This window comes from Festucalex cinctus, chromosome 19 (assembly GCF_051991245.1).
Source record: "Festucalex cinctus isolate MCC-2025b chromosome 19, RoL_Fcin_1.0, whole genome shotgun sequence".
NCBI classification, from domain to species: domain Eukaryota; kingdom Metazoa; phylum Chordata; class Actinopteri; order Syngnathiformes; family Syngnathidae; genus Festucalex; species Festucalex cinctus.
Window position 1 is genome coordinate 3,252,232 of NC_135429.1, and position 16,665 is coordinate 3,268,896.

Genomic DNA, 16,665 nt, shown 5'->3' on the forward strand with positions numbered 1-16,665 from the left:
CACATTAGTGTGTGCGTGCGTGCTTTCGGACTCACATGGGCTCTCCCGTGGCTCCGCCTCGGGGTGATGGTGTTTAATTGACTAATCCCAACAGGTGGAGGCGGATTTTCTCAGACTAAATATTCCCGTCGGTCCTGCACGGATCTGCTGCTTCCATACATACAGGTAAGAATTAAAAAATAAAATATGACAAATCATTTTCCCAGTGAGCATTTTCATCCAATGGGGAGACGTCATCAAGTTTGATCGACCTTACGAGGGCGTGTTCCTTCCAGAATCTTCTTCTCCCAGGACGGACTTGGAGGCCATTTCTCCGACAGAGCTCCGAGATTAGACACTTGTCCTTGTTGGCAAACATCATCATCATCTTCATCAGGCACAGGTGGGGGACTCAAATCACATCACTTCAGTCCGAAAACTTTCTCTCTTTTTTTTTTTTTTTTTTTTTTTTTTTTTTAAAGTCGGCAATTTTGTAAAAATTTTTTTTTATTTTTTTATTTATTTTTTTTTTTTTTTTAAAGTCGGCAATTTTAAGACGTGACCAAAATTGATGAGACGAGTCTGCAATGTTTTTTTTATGTTTGCAATTTTTTCAAGTCTGCAATTTTTTTTTTAAGTCAGCAATGTTTTATTTTTTATTTTAAGTCGTCAATTTTTTTTTAAGTTGACAATTTTTTTTTAAGTCTGCAGTTTTATTTTAAGTCTGCAATTTTTTTTAAGTCAGCAATGTTTTATTTTTTATTTTAAGTCTGCAATTTTTTTTTTTTAAGTCGGTAATATTTTTTTAAGTCAGCAAATTTTCAGTCTGCAATTTTTTTTTAAGTCCGCAATTTTATTTTAAATCTGCAATTTTTTTTAAGTCAGCAATTTTTTTTAAGTCTGCATTTTTCTTTTTTCTTTTTTTATTTTTTTTTAAGTCTGCAATTTTAAGACCTGACTTAAATCGACGAGAGACTCGAGCCTGCTTGACGTCGACTTGCTTCAAAAAACTTTAGCAAATGTAGATGACCTTTCCGGAGCTTCTGCGTCCCGCAGGTCATCAGTCATGGGCAACTCCAAGAGCAGCGCCGTGTCCAAGGAGATTCTGGAGGACCTGAAGCTCCACACCAAGTTCTCGGAGACGGAGATCACGCAGTGGTACGAAAACTTCAAGCGCCAGTGCCCCAGCGGCCGCCTGAGCAAGGAGGAGTTCCAGTCCATCTACAGCAAGTTCTTCCCGGACAGCGACGGCAACACGTACGCGCAGCACGTCTTCCGCTCCTTCGACACCAACGACGACGGCACCCTGGACTTCAAGGAGTACATCATCGCCCTGCACATGACCTCCACCGGCAAGACCACCAGGAAGCTGGAGTGGGCCTTCTCGCTCTTCGACGTCGACAAGAACGGATACATCACCAAGTCCGAGGTCAAGGAAATCTGCACGGTGAGTTTTCGGACAAAAATACACAATTTGGATTGCCGGCTGACACCCTCAAAAAAGGTTTGGTCATTAATTGACTGTAGATTCCACAAGATGACAGCAAAATGAAACTCCTCAATTCACTTCAACATAGTCGCTTGCTTCAAAATGGTGCCAATGTCATTTCGTATCCCTTAGGTTGGCTGGGTGTGCATCTTTTTTTTCCGATAAATCTTTTTTTTTTTTTTTGGCAGTCACACCGGATTATTTTCCTTCCCCATTTGTGGCCGTTTACTCCAATGATATGGAATCGGATCAGGTTTGCATCGCCATAACTTCCGATCAATAAAGAGTCTGATGCAAAGAGAAGCGAGCAAGTAAGCGCAAACTCACGCTCAGGGAACACGAGTACTGATACCAGGTATCGTATCGGGCCGATACCCGCACATATGTCAAGGTATCGTACTCACAACAGCAGCTGAGCGCCCTCTTGTGGCCATCAGGAACTAGAAATTAGAATAGAATGGAGAATTGCCATTAATTTTATGCAAATTGAAGGAAAGTACTGCTCAAGAATCAAGTACTCATATTGTTATCGGTCAGAAAAAAAAAAAGTTATCGGATATCGCTAATTTCTACTAACTCACACATTATATTCCCATCAAGTGACAACAAATTCATTTAATTAATTTATTGTTCCAGGAAACTATGCAAATTGCATTTTGGCGTTTATATTGGAAGTCGTCGTGATGGGGCGTCTACGTGCGCGAGCGTGATTGAAGTGATGAAAAGTCCACATGCTGCAAGGAGAAGCGGGATTAAGACTTTTAATTGGTGCCGATAAACACGTTAAGCCAGTGAGGCTTTTTCAGGTCACCTGGAAAATCTCTTTTTCTCGTGTCCTTCCACGCCCAAAAGCCAAACTCGCACACGGCAAAAATCCAAAACGGAAATCGAGGAAAAACGCTCCCGGCAAAATCTCGACGTTTTCTGTTGAAGTCTTTCCGTCTCGTCATACTTCCAATTGGCTTTGATTCATTTATCCTGCATTGGATTTAATGTATCCATTTTCTGGATTTCACGGATTTGAAATTTTCAAGGGGAATTTGAACTTGTTTGCCATTTGTAGTCATCAATACGTGAATCTGGGGGATGCAAAAGTCGATGTGATGAGACAACAAAGACGTCCGGGAGCCTGACGAGCTCATCTGGTAATCATCTGCTTAATCCGCTCGGCGGCTTCTGGTGGCAGATTACGCAAGTGACAAAAACATTGTGATCAGCGTTGTCATTTTGGGGCTTTTGCAGCCTCAAATCGCACATAAAACCCTCACAAAGCGAGGTTTAATTCGATCAGGGCTTTTTTTTTGTTTTTGGCTGATCACAGATCAGCGAGTTTGGAAAAAAAAAAAAATCATCGATTTAATCAGAAGATGGAGCAATATATCTATTAAAAAAAAAAAAAAATTAATGTACTCTACAGTCGACTGCTGCCATTTGCAGGGCATAAGGACTATCCGAGCCCTGCCAAATGAAATGTACGGGGTAAAAAAATGAAAAAAATAAAAAATAAATAAAATGCTGATAAACATTAAATATAACATGTAATGTCTTATTTCGCTGAGCCGATCAATTGATCGATTGGGCAAATTAAGACATTGCCGCCAATCACCGATCTCACCGATCCTCCTGATGACAAAGCATCACGAGTGTTTGGGGGTTCAGTACCAACATGGTGGACCAAAACTGCAAAAATTCAAAATAAATAAATGACTAAAAGTGAAAACAAAAACAGTTCTAAAAAAATATATATAATTCAAAAATTAAATCCAATTGTATTTATTTAAATGGTTGTTTGTCTCTGTGTGTTCTGCGATTGGCTGGCAACCAGTCCCCCGCCTACTGCCCAAAGCCAGCTGAGATAGGCTCCAGCACCCCCCTGCGACCCTTGTGAGGAATAAGCGGTCAATAAAGTGGATGGATGGATGTACTTATTTATGTGTATACATTTATTTTTTTGCTCTTTTTATTTCTATTTCTATTGTTTTGGGATAACATTTTCAAAATATATTTTTTTATATCCATTTTTATTTTCACTTTTAGTCATTTATTTATTTATTTAGTCATTTATTGTTTTTGAATTTTACACATATTTTTGGGATATAATTTTTGAATTATTTTTTTATGCCAATTTATATTTTCACTTTTAGTCATTTATTTATTTAGAATTTTATATTTATTTTTTTACATAATTTTCGAATTGTATTTTTTTATATCCATTTTTATCTTCACTTTTAGTCAGTTATTTATTTATTTAGAATTTTATATTTATTTTTTGGCTATATTTTTAGAATTATATTTTTTAATATACATTTTTATTTTCACTTTTAGCCATTTATTTACTCTTTTTTTATTTTTTTTTAAGTCATTTATTTATTTCGTCATTTATTTATTTGGAATTTTATATTTATTTTTTGATATAATTTTTGAATTGTATTTTTTTATATCCATTTTTATCTTCACTTTTAGTCAGTTATCTATTTATTTATTTTGAATTTTATATTTATTTTTTGGATATATTTTTAGAATTATATTTTTTAATATAAATTTTTAGTTTCACTTTTAGCCATTTATTTATTCCTTTTTTTTTTTTTTTTTTTTTTTTTTTTTAAGTCATTTATTTATTTTGAAATTTGGCAGTTTTGGGTCCTCCAGAGCTCAAGGGCACTCGGACATGATCGTAAATGGCCGGGGTTCGAACCTGCGAGCAGTGGGTTTGGTTGAGGACCGCTCTACCACTGATCCGTGCCGCCCTGACGACAACCATGCATGTGTTGCAGGCCATTTTTAAGTTGATCCCCCGAGACGAGGTGCCCCGACTTCCGTCTGACGAGAACACGGCCGAGAAAAGGGCGGAAAAGCTCTGGAAGTTCTTCGACAAGGGAGACAACGGTGAGGACGGGTGAGGGGGGGAAACTAAACGGCCGACCAGGATGGCCATGTGGCTTTTGTCACGTGCATGCGTATGCTCTTTTTTTTTCCCCCCCCAGAACGCGTGGCCGAGGGCGAGTTCATCCAGGGGGTTCTGGACAACGAGGAGGCCCTGCGCTTGATCCAGTATCAGCCCCCCAAATAACAAATGCAGTGGCGGGTCTCCGGTTATGGTTACGTCGTATCGTTTTTTTTGTTGTTGTTTTTTTTTAAGTGTATGTGAGGATTAATGATGCATTATTGACTCCTCCCTATTTTAGCTCTTAGGCCAATGAAAATCATCACATACATGTGACAGCCTCAAACGTTTTTGTTATAGGACAAAAATGCTTATTTGATTTGATTTTTTTTTCTTCTAACATTATAGCAAAGATATCACAATTTTAGAGAATCAAGCGTTCCTGTTTCCTTCCAGCATAAAAAGCCGATTATGACGGAAGTCAAACAACAAACATATTTAGTTCCCCTTCCTGTTTCTGGTCACATGACAAAATCGCATCATGTGTGGTTGTTGTTGTTTTCTTGTCAATAAAGTTTGATTGAAACGAAACAAAATGATTTCTTCCGTACACACGAATGAACCTACTGATTAGGTACACCCCCCAGTAGTTTTTTTTTTTTTGTTCGATTTTCTGTTATGTGTCCAATTCATCTTCATAAATTGCACTTTTGAAAATTGAACAACTAAAATAAAAAAATTAAAAAAATTATAATAAATTTCAAACTAAATTTTTTTTTTTTTAAATTTCCCTAATTCCTCCAAATGCACTTGTATATTCATGCCTTATTCGTGTAAAGCCCCCCAAAAAAGAAAAAGCTGTTCCTAATATCTTCACTAGGAGTGTGACGATATATCGATATCACGATATATTGTGATACGTTGTCTCCCGATATATTATCAATACGTCTACGCAACTATCGTGATATTTGTTGCTAATATACAGCCAGTATAACGGCTCCATTGTTGATGACTTAGTGAGCAATTACTTGGCGGGCCACTAGGGGGAGCGCCTCATACGAGTGGCGGGGAAACGGACGCTCGTCTTCAGGCGACGAAGACTCATCAGCTTAGTTTTTTTTATATTATTTGCATTCATTATTATTATTATAATTATTATTAGTGTTGTTCTGATAACATTAGCGGTATCGCGATACTGCATTAAAACAGTGGTATGGGCATCGGCAAGTACGAACAAGTAACATGCCGATATCATTATTTCTGATGCTCACATAGGACTTTGGATGCAGCATCTTATGTCTTGCTTGCACAAGACATTCACTGATGTGTGACATGTCCACTGCATGCCGAGCCAAGATATCCTATTGGCCCTTGAATGCTCTAAACCAATGGCAGGGCAGCTTTTCATGTTTAAAAAACAAACCAACAAGGTATCATCGGTATGGTATTGGCTGATACTGCAAAAGTGGGTATCAGAATTGGCCAAAAAAATGGTATTGGAACAACACTAAAGATGATGATGATTATTATTTTATTTATACATTATATTATGCATTTATATTATATTTAATGTATTATTTTTTATATGAATTATTTTGTATTTTTTATTATTTATTGATATTTATGATTTCATTTTTATGTATTATTTATTTATGTTATTATAATAATTAGGGATGCACGATAATCCTATTTTCAACCGATACTGATGAACCAATAATTTAGAGGTGCCGGTGTCGATAACCAATAAGTAAGCCGATAATTGTTTGCTAAATTAATTTGAATACAAATATGCTTTCAAGTGCTTCTATAAGTCTAACAAATACATTGAAACATTGTATAAACTTTGCACAATGTTTCATGAAGCTGAATTTTATTGATATGAGCCACAAACAACAGATGGACCAACGTGGCTTGTTTAGAATTATTGATGGCTTTTTTTTTTATTATCTGGTTTATCTGTATGAAATCAAATTGCCGATAATTATTGGCAGATTTCTCTATTATCTGGTTTATCTGTTTTACATCAAAATGGTCTATAAGTGCCGATAATTATCGGCCACCGATATTATCGTGCATCACTAATAATAATTATTACTTTATGATTAGTTTTATCATAGATTACCGGTGTATTTATTACCTGCGCAATATCGACAATGGCAGTATCATCATATCGTGAGATAATCATTATCGTGAGCCTTGTATTGCATATCGTATCGTGAGGTCGCCAGAGGTTCCCACCCATAATATTGAGCCAACTCCAAAGCTTTCTCCCATATTGGAATTTATTGCCTGCAAGTCTTTTCCTTCCGTGTTTGAAAGCGCCGAACTTTGCGTCTCCCGTCCTATTTTTTGTGGCTTGACCCCCGCTCATCTCAAGAAACAGATTAATTTTGTCCCGAGACCTGCTTTGCGTCCACATCTGCCGTCTTCTTGACCTGAATCCTCCTTGCTGTTGTTACATCAACTTTTCCTCTTTCAATTAGAGCCCGCATAAGCGACCTTGCTGATCTGTCAATCACCCGCCCGCTCGCTCACTCACTCGCTCGCTTTATGCAGATTATTGGTGTAATCTTGTGCACAGCATCTGTCTCAGGTCCAAAGCTCTCATTCTTTGCCGCCGCGCTCATTAAACGCGCCGGCTAAAATCCGCGACTTTACACGAGAGATTTTCACCATGCTGGCCCTTTAAGGAAAAAGTATGTTTTTCATGAGACGACATCGGAGAGCCGAACCTCACGACGGCGAGGACGACGCGTCAATCACTCACCCAGGAGGATGACGTCATTTGAGTGAGTCCAAATGGAAAAATGTCTTCCGCAAGAGGGAACCTGTTTCGAGGGGAAAGAAAAATTGGTTCAAATAAACAGTTGGTGTGCACAATAACGTTCTTTAAAGTCGAAACTGCCAGCAGAAATGTGGAATGGAACTGCTGACATGGGACAGCCTCATTTGGTGAAAAAGTTTCAAGTTCGAATGTTTTGAATCAACAGAGTGATTTGGAAATTACAAGTACTAAAACATAGAAATTACTAGTACAAAAAATTCCAACATTTTAAATTTGGACTTTTACTTTCAAATGTTGAAAAAAAAATGTTGGGATAAGTTGAATACCTTAAAGTTAGAATGGTTTAAATTAGTGAATACGTTTAGAAATTAGAAGGAAAAACAAACAAAAAAAATCTTAATTTTGGCTTTGATTTTGAAATTTTGAAAGAAAAAAATGGTAGCGAAAATCTGAACAGTTTAAAGTTGTTAACATGTCAACGTCTGAATCAGTCAAAAATTTTAGAAATTAGAGGGAAAAACAAAAAAAAAAATCTTAATGTTGGCTTTTATGTTGATATTTAAAAAAAAATCCATGGTAGAGATAAGCGAACATTTTAAAGTTAACCTGTTACTGTCTGAATCAGTCAAACATTTTAGAAATTAGAGGGAAAAAACAAACAAACAAAAAATCTCAATGATGGCTTTTATGTTGAAAAAATTACATATACACACACATATATATATATATATATATATATATATATATATATATATATATATATATATATACATATACATATATATATACATCCATCCATCCATCCATTTTCTTGACCGCTTATTCCTCACAAGGGTCGCGGGGGCTGCTGGCGCCTATCTCAGCTGGCTCTGGGCAGTAGGCGGGGGACACCCTGGACTGGTTGCCAACCAATCGCAGATATATATACATATACATATATATATATATATACATATATATATATATATATACACATATACATATATATACATATACATATATATATATATACATACATATACATATACATATATACACACATATACATATATATACACATATACATACATATACATATATATATATATACACATATATACATATATATATATACACACATACATATTCATATATATACACACACACACACACACATATATATACACACATGCATATACATAAATACATATATACATACATACATATATACATATATATATATGAAAACAAGAAAATCCCAATTTTGGCTTTTATTTGGAAATTCTGAAAAAAAAAATGTGATTGGGATAATAATAATAATATGAACCATTTAATTTTGAATGGCTTAAATTTGCCCCCCCCCCCCAAAAAAATGTAGGAATTGGAGAGCAAAACATTTTTTTTTTGTATGGTTAAGGTGAAGGCTTTGAATCTTCTCACCAAATTATGAAAAATACAATGCGAATGTGCACAAGTCTGTGAAATAAAATCTTACCTCCTCCAGCCGTGTTGAAGAGCAGTAAACCGTGATCTGGTTTTTCCTTCTAGATCCTGACGACGCCAGAAAGCGGTGGGGGAGGAAAAAACCATGCATAACTCGTTTGCTGTGGGTGCGAGGAATCAATTGGTTTACTTAACACAGTTTAATTATCGTCACTAGGCATCTCATCTCAGCTGATTAAAAAAAAAAAAGTCGTCAAACCCAAGTGGTTGCTCGTCACCTCTTCCAACCGAGTCCAACTTCTACAATGAGTTCTTTCACCAAAACGCTGACTGGCAGTTTGGAAAAGTTTTCCTGGACGACATTCAGTTCCTCTCCACACCAGCAGGTGTCAGCAAAGCGCCGCTAGCACAGCGAGCCGTCCCCGCCCTCGTGCAGGTAGTCCATCTGGTCCAGCTCCCGTTCGCAGTCTTCGCATCCGTCCGCGCCGCAGCCCTCCAGCACCATCACGCCTCCCCGGGGGTCCGCCGGCCCCCCGCCGGCCACGCCCACCGCCCCCACCCCCGCCACTCCCAAGCCGACCACGGCCCCGCACGCCAGCGGCCCCACGGCGGGGCCGGCCCCCCGCGGCCACAGCGGGTCCGCGTGCGCCCCCTGCTGGCCCAGCTGGATCAGCTGGCTGACCGAGTAGACGCCGCCGCCGGCGCGGACCACCTCCTCGTAGGAGGGGGCGCGGGCGGCGGCGCGGGCCTCGTCCAGGCGCACGCGGGCGCGGTGCTTCATCTCGATGATGGTTTTGGTGTAGGAATTGAGCGTGGCCACCGCGGCCGCCATGCAGCAGCTGAACGACAGCCACGCCAGGCTGCGGGACAGACAGAAGGACGTCAGCGCGTGATGATTTGTGATTGTGTGTGTGCGGACGTACGCAAAGGACCAGCCGTAGTCCCACGTCTGCGGCCGCCAGTCTTTGGGCCCGATGCTGACGGTCATCTGGAAGACGGTGGTGTACATCATGTGCGCCACCATGCCCATCATGCCTAAAACAACACAATCAGGGAATAGGATTGAACCAATATGGATTTTGAGGAAGATTACGATATTTGTCAGAATAAAATTACTGATGGAAAATTGTGTGTGTGTGTGTGGGTGGGGGGGGGGACGTTATAGGGATGTCACGATATCCAAACATCACGATACAATAATGGTTGGCGATACAAAAACATCACAATATCGTGGAAAAAAAAATAATGACCTCTCGATAAAGTTCAACTATTGGACGGCAGTGCACATTTTAGTGAGCGTCTGACTGGTGAAATTCAGATAAAAGCATCAAATTTCATATGAAACTTATTGCATGTCTTTGCGATATGCATAATGCATGGGGCAATATCTCGATATTGATATTTTTTTTTAGATATATTATGCAGCCCTAGAATTAATGGTTATATTATGGGAAACACTTTGGTTATATTATAATGGTGATAATAAGAATTATTATTTTTGTTATTATTATTGCTGTTATGTATATAAGCCAAGTATATATGGTATATTATTTATTACAAGTGTATGAATCCTCAGTTAGCACGTCCGCTTCCCAGTTCTGAGGTCTCCGGTTCGAGTCCAGGCTCGGACCTTCCTGGGTGGAGTTTGCATGTTCTCCCCGTGCCCGCGTGGGTCTTCTCCGGGTACTCCGGTCTCCTCCCACATTCCAAAGACATGCATGGCAGGTTAATCGGGCGCTCCGAATTGTCCCTAGGTGTGCGTGTGAGTGTGGATGGTTGTTCGTCTCTGTGTGCCCTGCGATTGGTTGGCAACCAGTCCAGAGTGTCCCCCGCCTACTGCCCAGAGCCAGCTGAGATAGGCGCCAGCAGCCCCCGCGACCCTTGTGAGGAATAAGCGGTCAAGAAAATGGATGGATGGATGGATGAATCCTCATTAGTCTAAAATAGCCAAATATTGTTTAGCAAAATTTTCAAGTTATAAAAATATTCTTTTGATATTTTGATGTTGAAATGTAGTAAAGGGGTAGGAATATAAAAGTCTATACTTATTCCCACTCCTTTTTGCACATTTACCGTCTTACTTTATATCTCTTGTTGCAATATGATGTGAAGTTTTGTTTTTTGCTTGCTTCAATTGCTTTTTTTTTTCCTTCTCATTTTTTGCTGTTTACAAGTTTTAGCTTTATTATATTATATATAATATTTTTTAAATTATTTTTAATTATTATTATTTTTTGTTGAAATAAAAATTTACATCACATCAAAATCAATTATATCCTCTCTCAATGCGACTTTTCTGCTTTAACCCTGACAGATGAATCGTTTCATTCAAAATATGAAATAACTTGTCCGGTTCATGTGAGGCCCACCTGAGAGCACGGTGCACATGGCGGCGAAGGCGTTGATCTTGAGGGCATTCATCTCTCTCTTGGCGCACAGGCAGATGGCCTCCACCCACATGAGCAGGAAGCCCATGGCCAGCAGGCCGATGTACATGAACTCACTGACGACCGACAGCCACAGCACACCTGCGTTGGGGGGGGGGGTGGCAGAGCCGCACGAGTCGGTCAACACGGTTAGGTGAGGCGCGTGAAAGGCGGGATTATCATGCCGCCACTGACCTTGAGTCTCTCCTGGGGTCAGCTCGATGAAGCTGCGACATTTTTCCTCCTGGTCCTCACCTGGACAAACAAACAACAAGACCTACTGGAGACGTCTCACCAGGTACGTACAGAATTAGTTTCTGAGACATGCACGAGACTTGAGTTCAAGGTGCATTTGTGTGTGTGTGTGTGTGAATTTGGCCTAATTAATTCACCTGAAATCTAATACAAATCCCATGACCCTTCACCTTAACCGGATAGTTCAGAGTCTCGTCAAAGTTGTGAAGTTCAGAAGGTCGGGAGACCAGAGGAAAGCTCAAAGGACAGAAAGATGGCGCAAAGTGAAATCCAGTACCAACCAGACACCACCTGCCACCCGCAGGGTTACAAAACCAGACTCTTTCACCGGCCCCAGAAACATTTAGATTCCAACAGATGAGGGAGATCTCAAGAGACCAGAGGAAAAACTAAAGAGAGGAAGGAAGGAAGGATTCAGCGAGCAGTGTGAGGGAGAAGAAAATTCTGTTTGAATTTCAGTCGATGCTGGTGTGATGGACCTGGCATGCATAAGAACTTCCACCAAAGAAAAAAGAAGAAAAATAAATATATATATATATATATATTTATATATATATATATATATTTTTTAATCAGAGACTTGAATCAACGACCCGGACCCGGACGTGGGGTTTCGTCGCCATGTCGACAACACTCACCTTCGTTGTGCTTCTCGCAGGAGAGCCAGAATCCGGTGTGGAAGTAGCGCAGCATGTACTTGTCCTCGCCCGTCTCCCAGATGTAGTGGACGGCGTTGGCCAGCTGCTTCCTCCTGAGGACGGCCAGCTGCTCCCTCTGCAGCGGCGTCAGCGTCACGTTGGACGGCGGGTTCCTGGGGTCCGCCGTTGGGGCCTCTGCGGATGACAGAAAACATTTATGTTTGCTTCTCAAGGAACCAGGGTTGTAATAGTTTTGGAATTTTTACATTTGAATTAGTTTTGATTTCGTTCTGATTTTTTTATTTTTTTTTATTTTTTAATTGAGTTAATTGAATTAGTTTTCAGGGTGGTTCTGTTAATTTTTATGGGTTTTAGTTATTTAATAAATGCTTCGTTTTAGTTTAGTTTCGGTTAGTTTCAGTCAAGGCTATTTTAGTTAACTAAAACTAACGAAAAAAATAAAACTCACATTCAAAAAACAATTTTACGAAATAAAAAAAAAAACGAAAATGCTTTTTAAAAAAAACAAAAACTAACTGAAACTACATTTTACTACTAATTAAAGCAAAAACGTCCTTTGTTTTAGTCTTTGGTAATTAATTTAATGCATGCGCCTTTGTGGATGATTTTAAATGTGATTACAAGTACATTAATTTTGATATTACCGGAATAAGGTGAAAAGAAAGTAACGTCATCGAGCAGCAGCCCAATAGAAAAGCACCTTCAGATGACGTCGCACCCATGCTGTTTTTTGAACATTGTGTACAAGTAACACATGAAAAAATTCAAATAAATAAACAAAATTGTTTTTTGAATTTGATTTTTTCCCGTATTTTTAATGAACCATTTGATCATTTAAAGCAGGCTTCCCCAATCGTGTACCTGGAGGGCCGGAATCCTGCAGGTTGTAGATGTTTCCGTCCTCCAACACACCTGACTCTAAAAAGATTTTTTTTTTTTTTTTTTTTTTTTTTGGTGTGTGCGTGCATGTGTATGCGTTTGTGTGCGTGCGTGCGTATGCGTGCAAATATGTATAAATTTATACTCATTAATTCACCTAAAACCTTATAAAAATCCCATTACCCTTCACCTTAACCAGGTACTTCAGAGTTTCGCCAGAGTCGTGAGGTTCAAATGGTCAGGAGACCAGAGAAAAGGTCAGAAAAGATAAAGAGAAAAGAAAGATAAATCAAAGTGAAATCCAGCGCCGACCAAACACTTCCTGCCTTCCCCATGGTTACAAAATCAAAGTCTTACGCCAACCCCAGAAGCCTCTAAATTCCAACAAATTAACGAGATCTCAAGAGACCAGAGGAAAAACTAAAGAGAGGAAGGAGGGAAGGATCGATGAGGCAGAGTGAGATTCATAGAAACCAGTACATCCAATCCATCAAAGTGAAATCCAGCACCAACCAAACCCCTCCTGCGTGGTTACAAACCAGAGTCAACCCTGATCTCCTAATGCTAACGCGTCGAGCCACCTAGCAGTGTGACGTCAAGATTTAAGCAGGATTGTGCGCCGGGTTGTTTCCTCGCGAGGGCGCCGCCCTTCATCTCAAAACTCTTAATCTGATGATTCCCAAGGAGGGGAACGCTACACATGTGGATACCACACATGTGGAACATTGTATAGCACATTTTCGGGGGGGGGGAAAAAAAAAGAAAAAAAAGATAAGCCTGCCACAATCCACAAGAGTTGAGAGATTAGCAACAAAGCTTTCAGGGATTACGGGAATCCGTTGCAGTCCACTGTTCGATAATACAACTTCAGCATGGTGTCAAAACAGCACCTTCATGTGTTCACCGTTTCTGAAACTGAACTAACTGCAGGAAGTTGTGTGAAAGTGACCAGCAGGTGGCGGCGAGCGCTCTGACCTGTGGTGTAGGGCCGGCTGTTGTTCTGGCCGCAGTTCTTCATCTTGACGGGCGACAGGCAGAGCGGCTTGACCACCTTGTGGGTCCCCTCGCACCAGTACGACGTGCAGAAGGCCGACACGGACAAGCTGAGGGCCAGCGAGGTCAGCGCCAACGACAGCAGCGAGCGCTGCCGGCGGGACATCTTTTCCAACATGGCGGACGGCGCCGCTTCCTGTCTGTTCCCGGCTTGGGGACGAGGCTCAGAGACACGGCGGCATGGCGAGGGAGGCCGGAGACGGCAAATCGGGGGAAGGAGATTAAGGCGAATTGAGATCGAGTCAATGGCAGATCCAGATGTGCGGACGCAGCTTTTGCCGTCACATTTCCGGAGCTTTCCCGACTTCCAGGAGGAAGGTCCTCGCTACATCACCGTTTCCCAACCTTTATCGAGACAAAGCAAACATTTCACGTTGGGAATAACTCACCAACCACGTATACAGTACTTTGTGTTGATTTTGGGTGCAATTTCACTGTACACCACTGGATGGCTGCACACTATTTTGTCTAAATCTAAAGAAGAATGAAAACAGGAAGTATTTCAAGTAGCTCTAGTTTTTGCTGAAGATTACTGAATGACAAATCCTGTTCAATCCTGCGTTTTACACCTACTTGCCCATCATTCTTGATGTGCATTGTGAAATGATAAATTTGCTAGTTTGTGGTAAAAAAAAAAAAAAACAGGATTTGTTTTACTTCTTGCACAGCTCACCTGACGGTCGGTCACGGCACATGACAGTGGGAACGGGCCACCCTATGCCATCCCGCTGGGGCATCCTGGGATGAAGCTGAACGTCTTCAACACTGTCCGGGCATCTTTTGAGACCAATCTGGACGCTCCAGGATGCTAATCGCACCTGCTCAAATAGATTGGATGAAATTCTCTGTCTTGGTCTGGACCACCACCTCAACCTCAACCTGACCAAGGTTAGCAAATCTAGCATAGCATCAGATAGAGTCACAATTAAAACACAACACGGAATGTTTGGAATGCTGAAATATAACATGAAATGATGAAACTGACACTTTGCGCCGACGAGGTGAAATGCTGAAATATCGCGGCATTAAAAACAACACTGAAATATGCCATAAACATGATAGGGAATGATGAAAAAATGTATGAAACGTATCAATAAAGTATGCTAAAATTGAAGACGTGGATTGCAATGCCTAACACAAACATAGTGAGCCAGTTATCAGCTTGAGTCCTTGATGGATATCTGAATACAAACATCTACACAAACAATGGACTAGTGGCCAGTCAATGTCAGATCACACGGATGTAAACAACGGACTGGAATGCTGAAACATACCGTGAAATGTGAAAACAGCTACATGAGTTACTAAAGCATGACAATGTTGAAACAAAAACCTGGAATGACAAATTATGAACTCATGAACAAGACATGGAATGATGTAATGCATACAATGCTGAAACGGGATAATGTTGAAACATGAAATGCTGAAACATGACTTATGCTAAAACACTACATGGAAAGCATGAACGGAATGCTAAAATATGGCTTCAACTGTTAACATTTACATGGAATGCTGAAACATGAAATGTTAAACATGGAATGCTGAAACATGACATGAACTGTTAAAACAATGACATGGAATAACGCAACATGTTACGCTATACTGAAACATGACGTGATACTTCTTCTTGAAAATGTGTTTGTGACTCACCCGCACGAGGACCTTTCCGTTGCTGTCGTCCGTCTGAAGTGTTGGCGCTGGTGTGGCAAAGCCGGCCGCTTTCCTTGGCATAATCCTCGCAAGTCATCATCACAAGTCATCACAAGTCCATCTGTTGCCTCCCACCGCTCCTCTAGGACCCCGCCCACTTGCACGTCAAATCTGACCTCCGCTCCTATAGTGGCAATCAACTCGGCAGCGAGACAAGATCAACTTCCGCAAAGTCCAAGTGGACACCGTGCGTGATAAGGTCCGACTTCATCAATCTGGAGGCCCCGGAGAATGTTTGACAAGTCACAGCTGGAGACTTTTACTGTACATACACATACTGAAACGTGACAGAAAATGTTGAAACGACATGGAATGCTTAAGTCCCATCGTGAAATTCTGACACATGGCAGCAAATGTTGAAAAGACACATGATGAGAAATGGCATGAAAAGCTGAGACAAGATCATAATGAAACATAACAGCATCCTGAAACCATCACATGGAATGTTGAAACACAAAAATATGGAATGCTGAAACATGACATTGTTCAAACATGGCATGGAATGCTGAAACAATGACATGGAATTCGGAAATATGACGTTGAATGCAAAAATAGCATGAAATGTGGAAACGTGCCAGAATGCTGCAACATGACATGGATCCGAAAACATGATGGAATGCTGAAACATGGCATGAAAGGCTGAAACATGACTTGGAATCCTGAAATATGACATGCACGCAAAAACATGGTAGCAGGATGAAACATGGCATGAAGCACATGTAATGCAAAAACATGCCAGAATGCTGAATGGATCCTAGAACATGATGAAATGCTGAAACATGACTTGAAACGCTGAAACACTACATGGAATCCTGAAATGTGACGTGGATCTTAAAAACATGATGGAATGCTGGGACATGACATTGAATCCTGAAACACTCATCCTAAGCCATGGTAGAATGCTGAAACATGACAGAAAATATTTGATGGAATGCTGAAAAACGCGGAATGAAAAACGGTAAAACGAGACAATGAAACGTGACCTGCTAAAACACGACATTGGAATTCTGACTCCTAAAATAAAATGCTGAAACATGACATGAAGTCTAAAACATGATGGAATGTTCACATTTTTGAAGGGATCCATTGGGCGCACTACAACTTTTTTTTATTTTATTTTTTTA

General features: G+C 40.3%; 2 protein-coding genes across 3 annotated transcripts; one reads left to right on the plus strand and one right to left on the minus strand.

Moving 5' to 3' along the window:
* The first annotated feature begins 10 nt into the window (after positions 1–10).
* LOC144007381 (recoverin-like) lies at positions 11–4,948 on the plus strand. The gene is made up of 5 exons (XM_077506971.1): positions 11–165; positions 276–382; positions 1,036–1,426; positions 4,243–4,354; positions 4,453–4,948. Exons 3-5 carry the CDS (start codon positions 1,046–1,048, stop codon positions 4,536–4,538), a joined length of 579 nt encoding a protein of 192 aa, XP_077363097.1. The 5' UTR covers positions 11–165; positions 276–382; positions 1,036–1,045; the 3' UTR covers positions 4,539–4,948.
* Positions 710–16,533, minus strand: LOC144007378 (germ cell-specific gene 1-like protein). 2 transcript variants are annotated; one of them, XR_013280163.1, is made up of 10 exons: positions 15,482–16,533; positions 14,505–14,649; positions 13,754–14,176; positions 11,879–12,073; positions 11,181–11,240; positions 10,929–11,087; positions 9,483–9,594; positions 8,612–9,419; positions 7,120–7,180; positions 710–1,908 (listed from the first exon to the last, which is right to left on the minus strand). XR_013280163.1 is itself a non-coding variant. In XM_077506967.1 (8 exons), exons 3-8 carry the CDS (start codon positions 13,947–13,949, stop codon positions 8,963–8,965), a joined length of 1,179 nt encoding a protein of 392 aa, XP_077363093.1. In that variant the 5' UTR covers positions 13,950–14,176; positions 14,505–14,649; positions 15,482–16,533; the 3' UTR covers positions 7,983–8,962. The 2 variants fall into 2 exon arrangements, 1 of the variants encoding a protein (XP_077363093.1); XM_077506967.1 differs by lacking the exons at positions 710–1,908; positions 7,120–7,180 and having other exon boundaries at positions 7,983–9,419.
* Positions 16,534–16,665: the final 132 nt, after the last annotated feature.

Excerpts from the sequence above, each read along its gene's own strand:
- LOC144007378 (XM_077506967.1), bottom strand. The coding sequence starts at position 13,949 with ATGTTGGAAAAGATGTCCCGCCGGCAGCGCTCGCTGCTGTCGTTGGCG. Across the intron at positions 12,074-13,753 it reads CAGCCGGCCCTACACCACAG|AGGCCCCAACGGCGGACCCC; the intron begins GTCAGAGCGCTC and ends TGTCATCCGCAG. Across the intron at positions 11,241-11,878 it reads CTGCGAGAAGCACAACGAAG|GTGAGGACCAGGAGGAAAAA; the intron begins GTGAGTGTTGTC and ends TTGTTTGTCCAG.
- LOC144007381 (XM_077506971.1), top strand. The coding sequence starts at position 1,046 with ATGGGCAACTCCAAGAGCAGCGCCGTGTCCAAGGAGATTCTGGAGGAC. Across the intron at positions 1,427-4,242 it reads AGGTCAAGGAAATCTGCACG|GCCATTTTTAAGTTGATCCC; the intron begins GTGAGTTTTCGG and ends CATGTGTTGCAG. Across the intron at positions 4,355-4,452 it reads CTTCGACAAGGGAGACAACG|AACGCGTGGCCGAGGGCGAG; the intron begins GTGAGGACGGGT and ends TTCCCCCCCCAG.